We start from the raw sequence: 17,226 nt of genomic DNA, 5'->3' as shown, positions 1-17,226 counted from the left end.
GCTTCTGATGTTGTCTTGGCAGCTCTCAAGATGCCAGCCGCCAGATCAGATTCTCAGCCAGGCCACCGTTTGCTCTGCATCAACTCGGCTCTTCTCTTGTGGGTTGGCCAGCAAAGAGAGTTCAAATCAAAGAAACAATTGATGCCTGGAGCTGCACAGCACAGGGAGTAAGTGCTGCTTTGACAGAAATCACTACAGGATTATCAGAATCCTGGAGAGTTTTTCAATCAAAAAGAAATGGGATTCACCAATCTTCAGGCTTTTACATTTACAAGGCAGGAAGGCCATTTTGGACTCTCCGGACACTGCATGACGCTTCTATAAGGACGTGCAGGAGGATATGGATAAATGTGAAAATATGCAGTAAGGCCTGGGGGGGTCATTGTTATTTTTTTTTTAAGAGAAAGGTATTCCTATGGATTTATAGACCCCATAATTAGAGTTTCAGTCACGGCACGGCTGCCATGTGAGCCCAGGATATGTGTAATTGCTGACCCACTTAGCTTAGTAGGTCTCTCTGTACCTGGAGGACTGGAGAACTTCCGTGAGGTGTTTAAACAGAGGGAGGTCCAGGTTTTCCGAGGCAGGGCACCACAGCTGAAAGCCAAAGGCAAGCAAAGCAACAAAGAGAGGCCATTTGGTCTGCATGCTGAAGAGATGTGGGGGTTCCCTAGATTGTAGGAAACAGGAAATGCCTTCTAGTTGTCCAAAATGTTGCAGCTCAGTCGTGGTCTACCTAAACACGAGTCCGCATGAAGGATTCTTTTCACATGGGAAACTGGCAGGTTGTGGGGAAATCTAGAACTCCTGGCAATATTTTGTGTCAGGGGCTTTCTTTATAGAGAGGATCATTCCATTAGAGTCGCCTCGATGACATGCGTGACGGAGAAACCTAACAAATAATATACAATATGATATATGATATAATATGACCTGAATTACTGGCTCAGGTTCTACTGTCTCATATGTACCTAATGGGGTTCCCAGGAAAGAAACATCTCTTTCTTTTTAGTAAAGTTTTTTTTTTCATTTTCATAACATGTAATCACATGTATACTATTACATAGCCAGCATCGTTTTGTATTATTAAATGTTTACATCATTTGTAAATTAAATGTTACCATCAACTCTCAAAAAAACAATTATTGGCTCTTCTGCTCTCCGTACACCATATTTGTCCTTATCCATCACTTTCTTCTCCCTCTCTCCTCCCCCTCCCTACCTCCTTTCTTCCCTCTGTCATCCTTCCCTACTCTACTTTCCCTTCCTCTCTCCTTCTCCTCTCCCCTCTTTCAACTCCTCATTTCTCTCCTCCTCTTCCCCCCTCCTTGCCCTCTCTCCTATTCCTCTCTTCTTCCCTTACCTCTCTAGGAAGGAGACATCTCTGCATGCCAGAAGTAAGGGTTTTTTCCCTTCCGATATGTATTTTGAGAGGCTGACTGCCACGGCATAGAGTAATTTTAATTACTGATGCCTCAAAAGTAAGCAGGTTCACAATATTTTTTTTACTGCCAAAAAGATTGGGGAATTTTTTCTACATTTATTGAGAGTGTGTCATCAAATTTTGGAAGTAAAATTTTAGGAAGATTGTATTCTCCAGGGGCTAAAAGCAACACATAAGCCACAGGTTACTCATACCTTGCTTCCAACAAACAAACAAACAAATAAATAAACAAACAAACAATAGCATCATCACCTCAAAATTGCAGACAAGATGTTGGAAGATCTCCAAGTTTTTGATTGTCGGCTGTTCTAAGCCAGCTTCCATGGTGCCACCAATGGAAAGAACGAGATGCAGAATTCTGCTGTTTAATAGGTGGGCCTTTTTTTTCAACAGATATGCCAGAATCTGTAAAAGAATATCACCCAAAGCCACAACAAAGGGAGGCTTATTCCACAGTATTTTATTTCTATCACTGGATAAGCCATCAATAGCCAACTATTAAAATCCATTTTATTGCAAATGTAGACAATTAATTTTATGGAAAACCCGCCACATTATGAAGATTCAAGGTAGTCACAATACATGGAAAGTAATGAAACTTGTCAACTTTAACCTCATTCAGAATTCTCTAAGCATTCCCATTTTTCAAAGATCAAAAGGACAAGAACTCTGTTTGTCCACTTTCTCCTTAAGAAAAGAGCTTTAGCCACCAAACAAAGACTTGGGAAAATCCATCCGTTCCAGGAAATGAGACTAATTGGCCTTCTGACTTCTCAGTCTGACTTGCTCGTCCACTGGAGGAACTAAAAGATTTGGGCTTTCTGATTACAATAAAGCAAACAAAGGGAATTCTTGCCACCAAGATTGCTAGTGGGAGGGGAAGGTTTTTTCATTAGAAGGACTCAAAATTCCAAGCTCCAAAACTTTTGAAGGTGACTGGGGAAAACGCCTTATGTCCTCCTCCAACAATAGAACGAATATTCATATTAATTTTGAGTATGAAAATATTGAAAGAATGTGACAATCAACTTTTTTGTAATGAATTTCAGTGCAAGCCACAAATCAGGTGGCCAAACATACTTGCTGTTCAAGTACTGCATTTCTGAATCAATGCACAAGCACTGCCTGCCTAAGAATCAGGAGTTTGGAAAAACCATTTAAGCGCCAATTCTAAAAGCTGCGGAGAAAGACAGACCCTCCTGTCTCACCTGATACCCATCGCCTTCATCCCCCATCAGTCGTTCACTCACTGCGCTGCAGCTCATGACGGTCTGCAAGACCTTGACGGCTGCATAAACCGCGTGGTCATCCTGAGCCCTGGCCAGCAGAGCCAGCAGAAGAGAAGGGCCGCCAAGGTAGCTCAGGCTGACCACAGCCGGACAGGACTGGAAGACACGGGTCCCTGGACAGAGAGAGAGAGAGAGAAGGCTGACAGGAATTGAATTATCACTGAAAGCCTGCCCAGAATAAAATGAGCAGCCAAAAACTTTGTAGAGATGTGTAGAAATAACAGAAAATAATAAGAATAGTAATAATTTAGAAAATCAAATATTTTCTCATGCCACCTGCAGATTTACATAAGTCTAGTAAACGTTTTACACCAGTAATGCAAATCAGACCTCAAATGCTTACTACTAGAAAGATTAGTTGCTAAAGGAAGATGCAATTTTTGCCCTGCATTTAACAAGAAACCCATGCTTTGTGCTTTTTAGGACAATTGTTTCTACTCCGCGGGCTTTCCCCCCCCCCAATGTGTAAAATCCTAATATGAATCTGACTATTTAACCACCAGCAAACAACTAGCCTGATAAAATGCTGTCCCAAAGACAATACAATACAATACAATAGTAGAGTTGGAAGGGACCTTGGAGGTCTTCTAGTCCAACCCCCTGCCTAGGCAGGAAACCCTATACCGTTTCAGACAAATAGCTATCCAACATCTTCTTAAAGACTTCCAGTGTTTAAGAAGATGTTGGATAGCTATTTGTCTGAAACGGTATAGGGTTTCCTGCCTAGGCAGGGGGTTGGACTAGAAGACCTCCAAGGTCCCTTCCAACTCTACTATTGTATTGTATTGTATTGTCTTTGGGACAGCATTTTATCAGGCTAGTTGTTTGCTGGTGGTTAAATAGTCAGATTCATATTAGGATTTTACACATTGGGGGGGGGGGGAAAGCCCGCGGAGTAGAAACAATTGTCCTAAAAAGCACAAAGCATGGGTTTCTTGATCCACTCACAGCTCTTTCTGGAGCAGAGGCAACCCTTCCTCACAGGATCCGGTGCAGACAAAAAAACCCCAACAAGTAGTGGATCACATAATTGTCCAGGTGGGTTATATTAAGGGAATGACATTCTGCTTTTGCAAATATTGTTCTCACCCACACAGCAGCTGCTGCTGCTTCTTTGTTTTTTTTCTGAATGCCTCCCTCAAGATCAGGACAATCTTAACTTTCCTGACCAGCCAGCAATCTAGAGGTCCCTGACCACAGAAGAGGCTGTTGAGCCCAACAGCGGCCAGCTGAGCTGTTGGTGGAATCTGACAGCGATGAATACTATGGGACTGCCCTGGACGCTGAGGAAGACTCGGGGGGGGGGGTGTTCGGAGTCAGAGCAGGGATTAGAGAGGCCTGTTGGCCACCAGGTAGCCTCTGAGTCAGGGAGCAGTGAGGAAGAACAGAGGGAGGCTGTCCCTGACATACCGTAGGGCTGCAAGGAGGAGGGAGCAGCTTTGGAAAAAGGGTCACAGAAGGAAATATGAACAGGTGGCTACTGATTGGCCCCTCCCGGAGAGCTTATAGGTGGGGCGACGGGAGGGGAATTTTGCAGGAAACAACAATTTACTGATCCAGCCATAGAGAAAGATTGGGAGAATTTCGTGAGTTCAAGCCTTGTTTCATAGAGACAGCTTTCTGGGCTCCCAGCCAAGGGGTTGCTTATCTCCTTCCTTAGTTGTGGCAGACAGCCAAGTCTGCGTCCGTATATATTGTAGAGACTTGGTACAGAACAGTTTGTGTCCTGCCCTCTAAAACAGATTTAAATATAATTTAAAATGGAGCAGCTTCGTGCAGAAAATGTGCAGCTCACGCAACAGGTAGCTGTGCTGGCTGCCCAGGTGGCTCAGCTCCATGTTCACACTGCTCCACCACCACCTCAGAGGAAATGCCCGGTTGCAGTGCCTGATAAATTCAATGGCAACTAAGCCATGTTTCCGGCTTTTTTGGGACAATGCCAGCTGTTTATCAGCTTGAGAGCAGAGGATTTCCCCACGGACTGAGATAAAGTGGGGTTTATGATTAGACTTCTCTCTGGCTCCGCAGCTCATTGGGCTACCCCACTGCTGGTCTAGGCTAGCCCTTTGCTGGATGACTTCAGGGGCTTCTGTGACCACCTCAGGTTAATGTATGAGGACCCATTAAGATGGAGAAGGCTATCCAATGTCTGAAGACTCTGAAGCAGGGCCGGCGTTCCTTGCAGGAATACATCAACAAGTTTAGGCTATTTAGCCAGGATTCGGCTTGGAATGAGGCAGCCCTCATGGACACATTTCAGGATGGGTTGTCGGAAGAATTGCAGGATGAGCTGGTGCGTGTGGATAGGCCACTGAATTTCAACACACTGGTCCATCTGTGTCTCTGGATTGATGCTCAGTTGCAGAGGTGGGGAAGTCACTGCACATCCCAGGAGAACAGGGTGGTTCCCGCCAACTCCAACTCCATGGGAGGAGCCCATGGAATTAGGTGCAGCCAAACCCCGCTTGTCGATAACGGAAAAAAACAGATGACGGTCGGGGGGGTTGTGTTTTTATTGTGGGGAACCTGGGCACATGGCAGCCCTAGAACATTTTGTCGGGAAACGCCCCAAGCCCGATCTAAGGGAGAACTTGGATCGGGCGCACATCAATTCAGAGCCATGCTCAGAGACAGTGACTTGCGGGCCTCCCTGACACCTGATATTGGCATCATGAATAGTCCTGTCCAGTAGTCCGCAGGGGATTCCGGTACATGCTCTGGTCGATTCCGGGGCTACAACAAACTTCATGGACGAGGCATTTGTGACCAAGTATATAGTCCCTTTGTGTTGAGTAGATCCTCCTATGCTTGTGGAGACCATTGACGACCGGGTGCTTCTGTCTGGGCCTATCAAGGCCGCCATGCAACCCTTGCACCTGGTCATCGGGGCTCACGAGGAAGCCATCCAGTTCTACATTACCTCTGGCCTGCATTTCCCCGTGGTCTTGGGCTTGCCTTGGCTTCGGGTGCACGATCCACAGATCTACTGGTCCCAGAACCTTGTCACTTTTCCAGCCTTGCAATGTGTGGATCACACCCGTCAAGTCTGTGCAGGCCAGCTGCTGAATCCACCCGGGGTGTGCTTGCCTTCCGACATAGCAGATTTTGCAGACATGTTCAGTGAACAAGAAGCAGACCAATTGCCACCGCACCAGCCATATGATTGCCCCATCGATTTGATTCCAGATGTGCCGCTCCCTGTGGGTCATTTGTATTCGATATCAGATCCAGGGTTGGCCGCATTGCGGGACTTTTTGGACAAAAACCTAGCTCGGGGTTTTATCCGACCCTCGTCTTCGCCACTGTCTGCCCCAGTCTTGTTGGTCAAAAAGAAGACCGGAGATTTTAGACTATGTTGTGACTACCGTAAACTTAATTCTATCACAGTGTGCAATCAATATCCTCTGCCCCTTATTCCTGAACAGCTCAGAGAGGCTACAGTTTTCACGAAATTGGATCTGCGTGGAGCCTATAATCCGGCCCAAAGATGAATGGAAGATGGCATTCAGTACCAGGTACGGGCATTTTGAGTATACGGTCATGCCTTTTGGGCTGACCAATGCCCCTGTCGTCTTTCAACATTTTATGAACGACATCTTCGGGGACCTTTTGGACCAGTTTGTCGTTATTTATCTAGATGACATTCTAATTTATTCATCCTCCCAGGAGAGTCATCGGCAGCACCTACGCCTGGTCCTACAACGGCTCTGTGAGAATCGCTTGTATGTGAAACTGGGGAAGTGCCAGTTTTGGCAGTCCACCATCTAGTTCCTGGTGCATTGTATCTCTCCTGAAGGCATTGTGATGGAGCTGGGCAAGGTTGAGTCTCTGCATAGATGGCAACCTCCTCAGCAAGTGAAGGATGTCCAGCGACTCCTCGGGTTTGCCAACAATTATCGGACCTTTATCTCCAGCTTTGCTTCCCTGACTGCGCCCCTCACTCAGCTCCTTCAGAAGAAAGTTCCATTTCACTGGAGTGCCCCTGAGCAACAAGCGTTCCAGGCCTTGAAGCAGGCCTTCATGAAACAGCCCATCTTGAAGCATCCGTTTGTAGTGGAGGTGGATGCATCAGATATCATTGTTGGAGCAGTATTACTTCAGGCTCACGCCTCCGGCGGTACCCTCTTCCCTTGCACTTATTATTTGCAGAAACTCAATTCTTCCAAGCGCAAGTATACCATTTGGGAGAAGGAGTTACTAGCCATTAAGGTGGCATTTGAGGCCTGGAGGCATAATTTAGAGGGGGCCAGACATCAAATTGAAGTCCGGACGGACCATAGAAATTTGGAATTTTGGAAGACCGCACAAAAATTGTACCAGCACCAGATTCGGTGGTCCCTCTTCTTTGCACGGTTTAATTTCTGCTGACATACATCCCCATTGCGTGCAACCAAAGGGCAGATGAATTCTTGCAGAAACCCGAGTATTCTTGTACCAAACACCAGATTCCACCCTGGACAGTTTTGCCCGTAGAGTCCTTCTCCGTGGTTCAGGAGCCTGTGGACTTACGGCCTTAGAAACGGGAAGGGCAGCAGCATGACAATTGGGTGGAACAATGGAAGGCAGAGGTGAGGCCTGCCTCCCCATGGACATTCACCAATGAACTCTTGTGGTACAGAGGCAAACTCTATGTGCCAGTGGGGCCACTTCGGGAACTTATTCTATCCCAGTGCCATGATTATCTTGCGTCGGGGCACTTTGGCCTCTTCAAGACCTTGAACCTGCTCTTCCATACCTTCTGGTGGCCCCGATTATGACATGATGTACAATCTTATGTCACGTCTTGTGTACGGTGTGGGCAGGCCAAGTCAGCGACAGAGCCCCCCCCCCCCCCCCGGGCTGCTCCAGCCATTGCCGACACCGAAGAGACCTGCGCCCGCACCACCGCCCGCATGTTTATCCAAAATGTTTTCAGGCTGCACAGCCTACCTGACAGGGTCGTGTTGGACAGGGGAGCATAATTTACAGCCCAGTTTTGGAAAGGGCTGATGAAGGCCTTGGATGTAAAAATCTGCTTGTCCTTGGCACACCATCCAGAAACCGATGGAGGGACGGAGAAAGTGATCGGGATCTTGGAGCAGTACCTGCCCTGTTTTGTGAACCAGCAGCAAAATGATTGGGCGGACTACCTGGCAGTGGTGGAGTTTGCGTTCAATAACTCACAGCACACATCCATGCAAACGACGCCCTTCTTGGCCAATGTAGGATATCATCCTCGGTTCTTTTCCCTCACACCAATCGACTCACCAGTCCCTGCATCTAAGGACTTTCTATTGGAACTACAGGCGGTCCATCAAGTGGTGCGATGATATCTGGATAAAGCCAAGGAGGATTATAAGAGAGTTGTGGACAGGTCTCGGACCGTGACGTTGGCGTTGACTGTGGGGGATTGAGTGTGGCTGTCCACTAGACACCTTCTGTCAGACGGGCTGGTCAAGAAGTTAGACCACCATTACCTTGGCCCGTTTCCTGTTGAAGCAGTCATCAATCTGGTCGCCTATCGCCTGACATTGCCACGTTCGATGCGAGTCCATCTGCTCTTTCATCGATCTCTCCTTGTTCCTGAACGGCAGGCTTGTCCTCTTTGCCAACCAGATCATCCCCAGTCAGAACCTCATGACAATGAGGAGCCGCCCCAAGTACAAACTTGCCAGTATCCGGGATTCACGATGGATGAAAGGACGGTTCCAATAACTGATTGGTAGGGCTATGGGACGGAGGATTTTACCTGGGAGGATGCGACCTCTGTGCATGCACCTGCTTTGGTGCTGGCCTTCCATGATCAATTCCCATCTAGGCCACACCCTGAGCGTCAAATCCGAGGGAAGGGCCCTGCAATGAGGGATAGTGATGTGGCCCAACAGCGACCGGCTGAGCTTTTGGTGGAATCAGACAGCGATGAACACTATGGGACTTCCCTGGAGGCTGAGGAAGACTCTGGGGGATGTTCGGACTCAGAGCAGGGATTAAAGAGGCCTGTTGGCCACCAAGTGGCATCTGAGTCAGGGAGCAGTGAGGAAGAACAGAGGGAGGCTGTCCCTGACATATGTATGCATAGGGCGGTGAGGAGGAGGAAACAGCTTTGGAAAAAGGGTCACAGAAGGAAATAGGAACAGGTGGCTACTGATTGGCCCCTCCCGGAAAGCTTATAGGTGGGGCGACGGTAGGGCAATTTTGCAGGAAACAACAATTTACTGATCCAGCCGTAGAGAAAAATTGGGAGAATTTCGTGAGTTCAAGCCTTGTTTCATAGAGACAGCTTTCTGGGCTCCCAGCCAAGGGGTTGCTTATCTCCCTCCTTAGTTGTGGCAGACAGCCACAACTAAGCCTCCATATATATTGTAGAGGCTTGGGACAGAACAGAGGCATCCTTTCCTGATAGCAAAGACTTCTTCTGTGTCATTTTGCAGGCCGGGTGGTGGAATGAGCGTTAGGGTTAGGCGTGGGACTGAATAGAATAAATTAAATTATTAATTTTAAATTGTTAATTTTAATTTAATCCTAAATTTGTTTTAAATTGTAAATGGAAGGTTATTGGATTGCCTATTTAATCTTTTTAAACTTTTGTTATATGTGTTTTCACGTTGTACGCCGCCCTGAGTCCTTTGGGAGAAGGGCAGCATATAAGTCCAATAAAACCAAACCAAACCGAATACATGTTAAGAAGCTGCAATTTCTCTATAGGATGCAACTCTGCATTTCTGTTATATTTCTGTTCTTTCATTTTACAGATTTTATTTATCTATCCATTCATCGCATTTCTACCCTGCCCACCCCACCAAAGTGCCTCTGGATGTTTGACACTTTACAAATGTTATTATAAATTATATGTTATTAGGAATTATAAATTCAGGATGCATTTTGGCTTACCGTGATGGCCCACCACAATGGCACCAATTGTTCTTAAGCATCCAGGGAGTTTTGCAGCAGTATTTTGAGCCATAAAAACAGGTGTTACATTATCACGAGAGGACAGCTTCAGCTAAAGAAAGCAAAAGCATGGTGTATTAGAAGACAAACAAACACAAAACATGTTTTGATTTCTTTCTTAAACATTTCAAATATTATGCTATGTGATTTATATGTTTACAATCTATTCTGCTTTCCAGCAGAGCTGCCCTAAACAAGGTGTCCAGCTCTGAGCTCAAAGGAGGAGGCGGGGAGGCTGCATTCGTCAAGCGCCCTGAGCCTTAGACGGATGCGCCACTAAAGCTGCGGTTGGTGGGATACAGCTGATTTTTGTAATGGCCACATGTCAGTGGGAGGGAAGAAGTGTAGATTTCTCACAGAAAATGTCAATTTTATGACATTGAGCACCAATATCTCCAACTGGGAAAAAAACCTCCACTGGGATAGCCCAAAGGAAGGCCTCAGTGAGTCTCCGTTCCTCAGACCAAGGATTAGATTAGCCTTGTGCTGTACTAATAAAGCACCGTTTAATCTAAATATGTCATCTCTAGGGAAACACTCTTTCCCAAAAAAAATTTTTAACACCCCTCTCCCCCCTCTTCTTATCTATCTTATCTCAGCAAGTGACAAGATCTGGCTGACTTTCTGTGAATTGCAATCAAAATAATTTGAGGCCAAACCATACATCCCCAGTGATGCCCATCCTCTCATACTCAGTGAAGGAATCCAGGTCTCATTAGCATCAACAACTTCTCTCTGAGGAACGGGACATCTCTAATTTTTCTGTGCACCAAATGATGCAAAGGACCTACCTCTTTAGCGACCAGGCGCCCGTCCACTTCACCACAGCTGTCTTTTATGCCTTTAACTGTTGTGTAAAATGAGCATCTGGTGTTGATTCCAAAGGAAATCTTCTCTGGTACCACCAAAGGAGCCACCTGCACATGGCCATAGGAGCCTTCTCCTGAAGGAGGAAGCACACAGAGAGACAATGCAAGGGGTCAGAGGAAGCCAGAAATTCTCAGCTAATCAATCTCCAGTTCCAAAAATCAACAAACTCCTTGATTTGCTTGACTTCCCCCCACCCCCCACTTAACAAGTCAGGGGATGCTCTGAAGCAAAATTATATTTCCTCAAAAACAGGTGTCTACATTTATTTGGACTGATTTCAACCATTCCATATTAATGGTTGCAAATCCTTTGGGGGCGGAAGGAATTGTAGTTGGCAGGTCAATGGCTGACCTATTGCCCAGACTTAATTAAACCTAATTTTTTCTTCCACGATAGTCTATTTTTATTTCATTTAACATTTCTATCTCACAGTCTTGTTTTCTGGATGCTTTGAGAATTCCACATCTACACTGTTGAAGCCACTGTCCTTCTGTATATCATGTCAAAATAATTCCATGGATCTGCTTTCTCTAACTTTCCACGACTGAGTCCAACACAAGTTGAAAGGCAAATTTACTATAGGAACAGTCCAGTGGTAGATTCGATTTTTTTTTTATTGCCAGTTCTGTGGCCGTGGCTTTGTGGGCGTGGAAGGGAAAGGATACTGCAGAATCCGCATTCCCTCCCCACTCTCAAAATTTTTGCTACCGATTCTCCAGAACATGTCAGAACTGGCTAAATACCACCTCTGGAATAGTCACATAACCAGATCTAGTGAGTTCTCAATCACACAAGAGCTTTTTTGCCAAGTCCCTGCAGTTATAAGTTCTACCTCTAAGTTCCACAGCCTGGAAATTGCTATAGTATCTCGGACCAAGTTTTTCCATAAGCTGCAAAGTTTTCATGGAGAGAACTTCTTCAAATAAGAACATGGGGCCTTGGCGCCAAGACAAGGAAGACCTCTTTTTCCACATCAGTGGTGTAGCCACAAAGCCAAAGACATCGATAAAAGAAGCAGGGTCCATAGAAGTGAAGCTCCCTGGCAGTGCCCGGATGTACTGCATCTGTAGTAGAAGAAAAAGGAACGGCTGAGGTCCTTGTAGTGCTTTCTCTCTGGAAAAGGAGCCTGGACACAGAAGACAGGACAAGAAGCAACGGATGGAAACCAAGGAGAAATTAAGGAGAGACCCAACCTAGAACGGAGGAGAAACTTCCTGTCAGTGAGAACCATCAACCAGTCGAACAGAAGCTGCCTTCAGAAGTAGTACGGGCTTTATCACTGGAGATTGTTAAGAAGAGACTGGACAGCCACTTGTCTGAAATGGTATAGGGTTTCCTGCTTGAGCAGGGGGTTGGACTAGAAGACCTCTAAGATCCCTTCCAGCTCTATTCTGATTGAACTAACTGTGTACTGAAATGTATGCATACATGTTGAACCTTCTCTTCAAGCATCTAGTTTTATATATTTTAGAGGTTTTTTTACTGGAATATTGCAGAATATCACAATTTTCTTGAATCGCCCTCTCCTCCATACAAGACAAGCCGAAAAGAAATATTGTGGCATGAAAAGTAATGAGCTAACCCTTCTTTTTTCAGACCTGGTCTTTGCCACGGAGCAGAACTTCAGACAAACGAACCCTACATACTGAGTCCAAAGGAAGAAAGAGCTGCGTTTTGCAGGCGTCCCACCTTCGCAGAGCCCACCAGGCTGCCGTTCAGGTAGGCCGAGACGGTGCAGATCTGTTTTGTTTCCTTTGCCACCGTCACAGCAAGGTGATGCCACTGTCCGGCCACGAGCAGTGGAGCACATCTGAACCGAACCTGGCACAGGAGAGAGGTCTCATCTTCAGGTACCATCGTGTCTGTTATCACAAAAAAAAAAAAAAGGAATAATTTGCCACATTATAGTGAAACCAAAGGGAAACGTTCCACCACAAGATCAGGGGGAAATGTTTGGGGCAAGATGGTTACAGAGTTTCTAGGAAAAAAATCCTTTTGAACACCGGAGGGCTACTTTTTGGACATCAACCAAGGGCAGCCCCAAAGCACAAGCGCACGCGTGCGCACGTACACGCACACGCACACGCACACACAGACACACAGACACACAGACATCACAGGCAATGCCTTGCCAAGTAAAAGCAGGCACTGACAAGACTTCTTCTGTACAGATACAAGTTTGGATTTAGAGGAAATTGGGACATGATGAGGGCAGATGATCCTTTCGTTTTTTCAGTTCCAAGATAATTAGGGGATTTGAATAAGCATGTTTTGTACTAGGGCTTTCTAGCGCTTTGGATTCAAGTCCTGTAAGGACCTTGACGGAGAGGCATGAAATCAGCGCCTGTGTGGAACTCTTTACACAGCTGCTCAGATGCTGCTGCTGCTGCTTTAAAAGGATTGGAGGCAGATGTCAGGCTTGCAACTGGACTCATTCCAAAGGACCTGGGAGACTTTAGCCAGCCTATTGTATGCTCTGACGGTTTAGAGAGACAGTTGTAACTGGACAACTGGACCTTGCAAAAGGACTCAACGCAGCCGAGAAAGAGGAGGGGAGGGAGAGAGAGAGACAGAGAAAGGGCATTACGGCAATCTGAGCAATCTAAGCAATGACCAGGAATGGCTTCATTTACTCCCTGGAGGACGAGAATCATGCACTCCAGAAATGCACTTGGAAAAAAGCTCTCTAACCACACCGCTCACTGAAGTTTCAAGTATTTGCTTGGCCATATCTTGATTAGAGAACCACCAGGAGATCTAACACAGAGTTCGAAAAGCATGTGCCTGGTGCATGTATGCCCGTGTTGAAGAACTGTTTTCTGGGCACAAATTCAGAGGTTGGTTTGAATCTTCCAAGAACCCCTGGGGCTTGAGGATTTTAAGTTTTCTACATGTCAGGCCTTGGTCAACCTGCTTTCCCTGAGGCTGTTCATAGGCCCTCTGGCCCTGAGACCCTTACCTAAATCTTCGAATGCCACTTCCTCAGTCGAGATGGTTAGACAACCTTCTACAGGAGAAAACCTCACTGCAAAGCAAGCAAAGACTTCTTCGGTTCTTGCCATGTGACGCATCAAGGTAAGGAAACGTAGTGGGTGGTAATCGCGAGCAGAACTCATCTTATTGATCAGAAACCAGGAGGAAAAAGTGAGGCCATCTGGTGGGGGGAACCGCCTGATGCCTAAGAGGACAGAGAAAGGGATAAACCAGAGACTGCCAAGAGCAATGGAGCCCCTTAGAAAGAGTAGGTTCACAAAACAGACAACTTCCACAGGAAGAGCAGAGTGTATGATAGAGACATCCAGTTTACTCAACGAAAATTAAGCATTTCAAAGTCTTGAATCAAAAATACTCTCTACAATGAATTAGAGAAGCTTTTAGGCCCGGCCTTTCTTGACCAAGATGTCAGCGTTCCAAATATCATCCAGAATTAAATCAGAGTCCATGACAGAGATTTCCTCAAAGTTCCAATTTAATAAGAGAGACATGTTGGTACATCTGTGGAAAACCCGAATCTGAAAGCTTCCTGGGTTTCCCACCCAGTTGAAAGTTCGTGATCTTGTCCCCACACCCACAAGTCCATCACATGGTTCAATCTTCTTCTGTCACACTGGCATTTCCACCCATCCACTTCCGGTCAGGTGCAGAGGTGCAGAGAGAAAGAATGACCTTGTGCTTCTAGAAAGGAATGTTTTATTTTGACAACAACACATTCTACAATTCTACTCCTTACTATTCCCCCTCCCAATTACCCCACTACTGAAACAGCATAGTAAAATAATAGAATGTGTGGCAGGCCAAAGATCCTAAAAGGAAAATGACTGCAGGCTTGACACAAGAGGGAATTATCTTCAAAGGCTATTGCTGATCCCATCCTTCCTTCTCCAGGATGATCTCAAGAGGAATCACTGAACAACTTACATATATACCCACACCCAGAAAGGCATAGACTTTATAAACACTCATATATGCATATATATACATACATACATACATAGATACACATATGCACAGATTTTCATCTATACATACACAATCTGATTATAACATAGGCCTCAAGCCTTCCAACGTCTGAGTCATGTATGCACTGCTCTCCATTGCATTATAGCCAACATTTTGAAGACAGTATTTTAAAAAGCTACCTTTTCCGGTTCCTCCCAAGACAGAGTGTTCAGTGCTTTGGCCTAGAATGGTGGCCATACTTGGAATAAACAAACAGCTGCAAACGCAAGAAAATAAAAACAGTAAGACACCCATTTCTTTTTAAAGGAATAGAAATAGAGATAAATGATTACAAACTTACAAGCAAAATCTCTCTCCCAATTACTCCTGAATCATCCCCTTCTGTTTTGTAATCCCTATGATTATTAAATACATACATTTTTTGAAGAGTGGCAGTTCCTCACTTTACAGTTTCACAGATAATGGTGGTGTGAAACTTTAAATGAAATACCCCAATTTACTTCTCAAAGCAGACACACACACACACACACACACACACAGTTTTTACCCAAAGCAAAGACCTTGTGTTGCTCTGCAGCTTCAAAGCCCTCTCAGCCCACAAAGGTATCCCCAAGAAAGAAGAGCCCCCATGGTCCAGAGGGGGATCCCTTCCATGCATGTGGCCAACCCTTGAAGTGCTGACCAAAGCTACCAAGCTTGCAGCTGGCTCTGGACCAGATTTGGCAACAACGGCAGTCAGGAGAAGGCAAGCACACATCCACTGCACTTGCCAAAAGTGATGTGCGAAAGGTAAACAGCACACCCCGGAACCTGCAGCTGGAAGAGGATCCCACAGGGACAAGGGTGGGTGGGTGGGTGGGTTTGGACCCTCCTGCCTGGATGTGGGTGGACTTGGTGCATGCTAAAGCTCATTCAGGGTTTGGTGGGGTTATGGCAGCCCAACAATCAGTGGTGGGATTCAACTGGGTTGTACTTATTCAGGAGAAGTGTTTGTTCACTTTCTGAACAGTTTGGAGAACTGGTTGCTGGAAGAAATCTCTTGTGGCTTTTTTTTTCACTTTACAGGGCTAATCCTGTAGAGAAGGTAGGAAGAAAACATTCTGGTGTTGTTTCTAGCCTAATCTTTATTGCCCTGCTTACAGAAACTGCCTCTCCAGATACCCATTATTACATTGTAACAGCTAAAGGTTCTTGGCAGTATGCCCAGACTTACAGTCACCTGAGCTTCTCTGGAGATTTTTTTCTTTACTGGTACTTTGCTTTGCTTTATTAGGGACTTGACTTTCTTAAAGGGTAAGGGTTGTTTTAAGCTTTTTACACTGCTCTTGGGAGGAAATACTCCCCTGTTGGAGTTCTTCCAGGCGGGATGCAATGATCAGCATTTTGAAGAAATGCTTGGTTTCCAGAAAGTCCAGTTGCCTCTTGAAAAAGCATCTTTGGAGTGGCCAAGGCACATGATTGCTCACTGATAGTAAGATTGAAAAGAAAAGGAGGTAGGGGTATGGAGCCTCCAATTCGTTTTAGTTTTTTCTTATGATAATAAGGCTTAGTAACATGGCACCAGGCTTGAAGTTTATTTAGATATCTTGGCATGTACTAATTTTATTGTGATCTTGACAAGCTTGGAAGGCTTAAACCTGGGTCCCCTATATAGTTTGTTAATTTATCTCTTTAGCTCAGCATTTTGTAGCCCAAGTGTGCCCACCCACTTTCCGGAGAGCTTTTTTTTTTTTTTTTTTGAAAAAAAGTTTTATTGGTTTTACAAAATTTTAAGGAAAGGGGTAATGGGTATGGGTACAAATTTTGACAGCTACATCGTGCAGGAAATGGTATTCCCCCCAAGTCTCATAACTTTTACAAAATGATAAACAGAATGTTATTGCTTAACTAAATCTTGACAGCTTATTTTTACATTATATCTTTCAATAATTTCAATCATTTACTTTGTATTTAACAAAAAGATTCATTGTATCAGCAATTGCAATGTTTTTTCTAATTTACTTTTGTGATCTGAGTTTTCTTATTGTTGCCTCCTCCCCCCCGCTTGCCAGCAAAGCCTCAGCCCCTCCCTCCTTCATCTCTTGTGTACTGTCCGCTTTGTCTAGGAGAGCTTTGTTTTTTTCCATGAAGGCCTCCGCCTCCATAATTGTATTAATTCTAACTCTGGTGCCCTCCCAGAAAATCAACATACCTTCTGGCAAAAGCCACTGAAACCAAAATCCCTTATCAAATAATTTTTTTGCTAATGGTGAATATTTTTTCCTCTTATCTCTTACTTTCTTCGGGATTTGTTTCAGGATGGCTATCTCTTTGTCCTTATATTTTAACGTTTGCCCCCTTTGTGTCCCCAGAATCTCATCTCTTGTAGCCTTTCTAAGAAATTTAATATGAACCTCTCTTGGAACATTGTGTATTCTAGCATAAGCTGAATTAACTCTATAAACCAAGTCAATATCCCATCCTAACTGCTGTTTATCTATTTAATATATTCAGCTAACATTGTTGTCATGATCTCCTTCGCGTCTTCATTGTCAGTCTCAATTACGTTTTGAAATCTAAGGAAAAAAGACATCCTTTCAAATTCCATTTTTATCATGTGGTTCTCAAGTTCTAAATTTCCTCTCTGGACCACCCTCACCTCCCCCCTCATCTCAGTTGTCCCCTCCTCCAAAACGTCTAGTCTTTGTTTATTTTGTGCAGTTTGGTTTTGATTTTCTCTGAGTTGTTCATTCA

The 17,226-nt window shown here is 45.0% G+C and overlaps 1 protein-coding gene across 1 annotated transcript in view; it reads right to left on the bottom strand.

Moving 5' to 3' along the window:
• The window catches only part of WDFY4 (WDFY family member 4), a 130,448-nt gene that overhangs the window by 76,481 nt on the left and 36,741 nt on the right, over positions 1 to 17,226 (bottom strand). Inside the window, exons 18-26 of the mRNA XM_081948944.1 lie at positions 14,673 to 14,749; positions 13,493 to 13,711; positions 12,223 to 12,395; positions 11,366 to 11,597; positions 10,455 to 10,606; positions 9,604 to 9,715; positions 2,653 to 2,846; positions 1,697 to 1,849; positions 524 to 597 (exon numbers count right to left, since the gene is read on the bottom strand). Coding sequence (XP_081805070.1) covers positions 524 to 597; positions 1,697 to 1,849; positions 2,653 to 2,846; positions 9,604 to 9,715; positions 10,455 to 10,606; positions 11,366 to 11,597; positions 12,223 to 12,395; positions 13,493 to 13,711; positions 14,673 to 14,749 — 1,386 coding nt within the window. The remainder of the gene's footprint in view (positions 1 to 523; positions 598 to 1,696; positions 1,850 to 2,652; positions 2,847 to 9,603; positions 9,716 to 10,454; positions 10,607 to 11,365; positions 11,598 to 12,222; positions 12,396 to 13,492; positions 13,712 to 14,672; positions 14,750 to 17,226) is intronic.

This window comes from Natrix helvetica, assembly GCF_964273705.1.
Source record: "Natrix helvetica genome assembly, chromosome: 3".
NCBI classification, from domain to species: domain Eukaryota; kingdom Metazoa; phylum Chordata; class Lepidosauria; order Squamata; family Natricidae; genus Natrix; species Natrix helvetica.
Note: the sequence above shows the minus strand (reverse complement) of the source record. Positions and strands in the feature narration are given on the sequence as shown.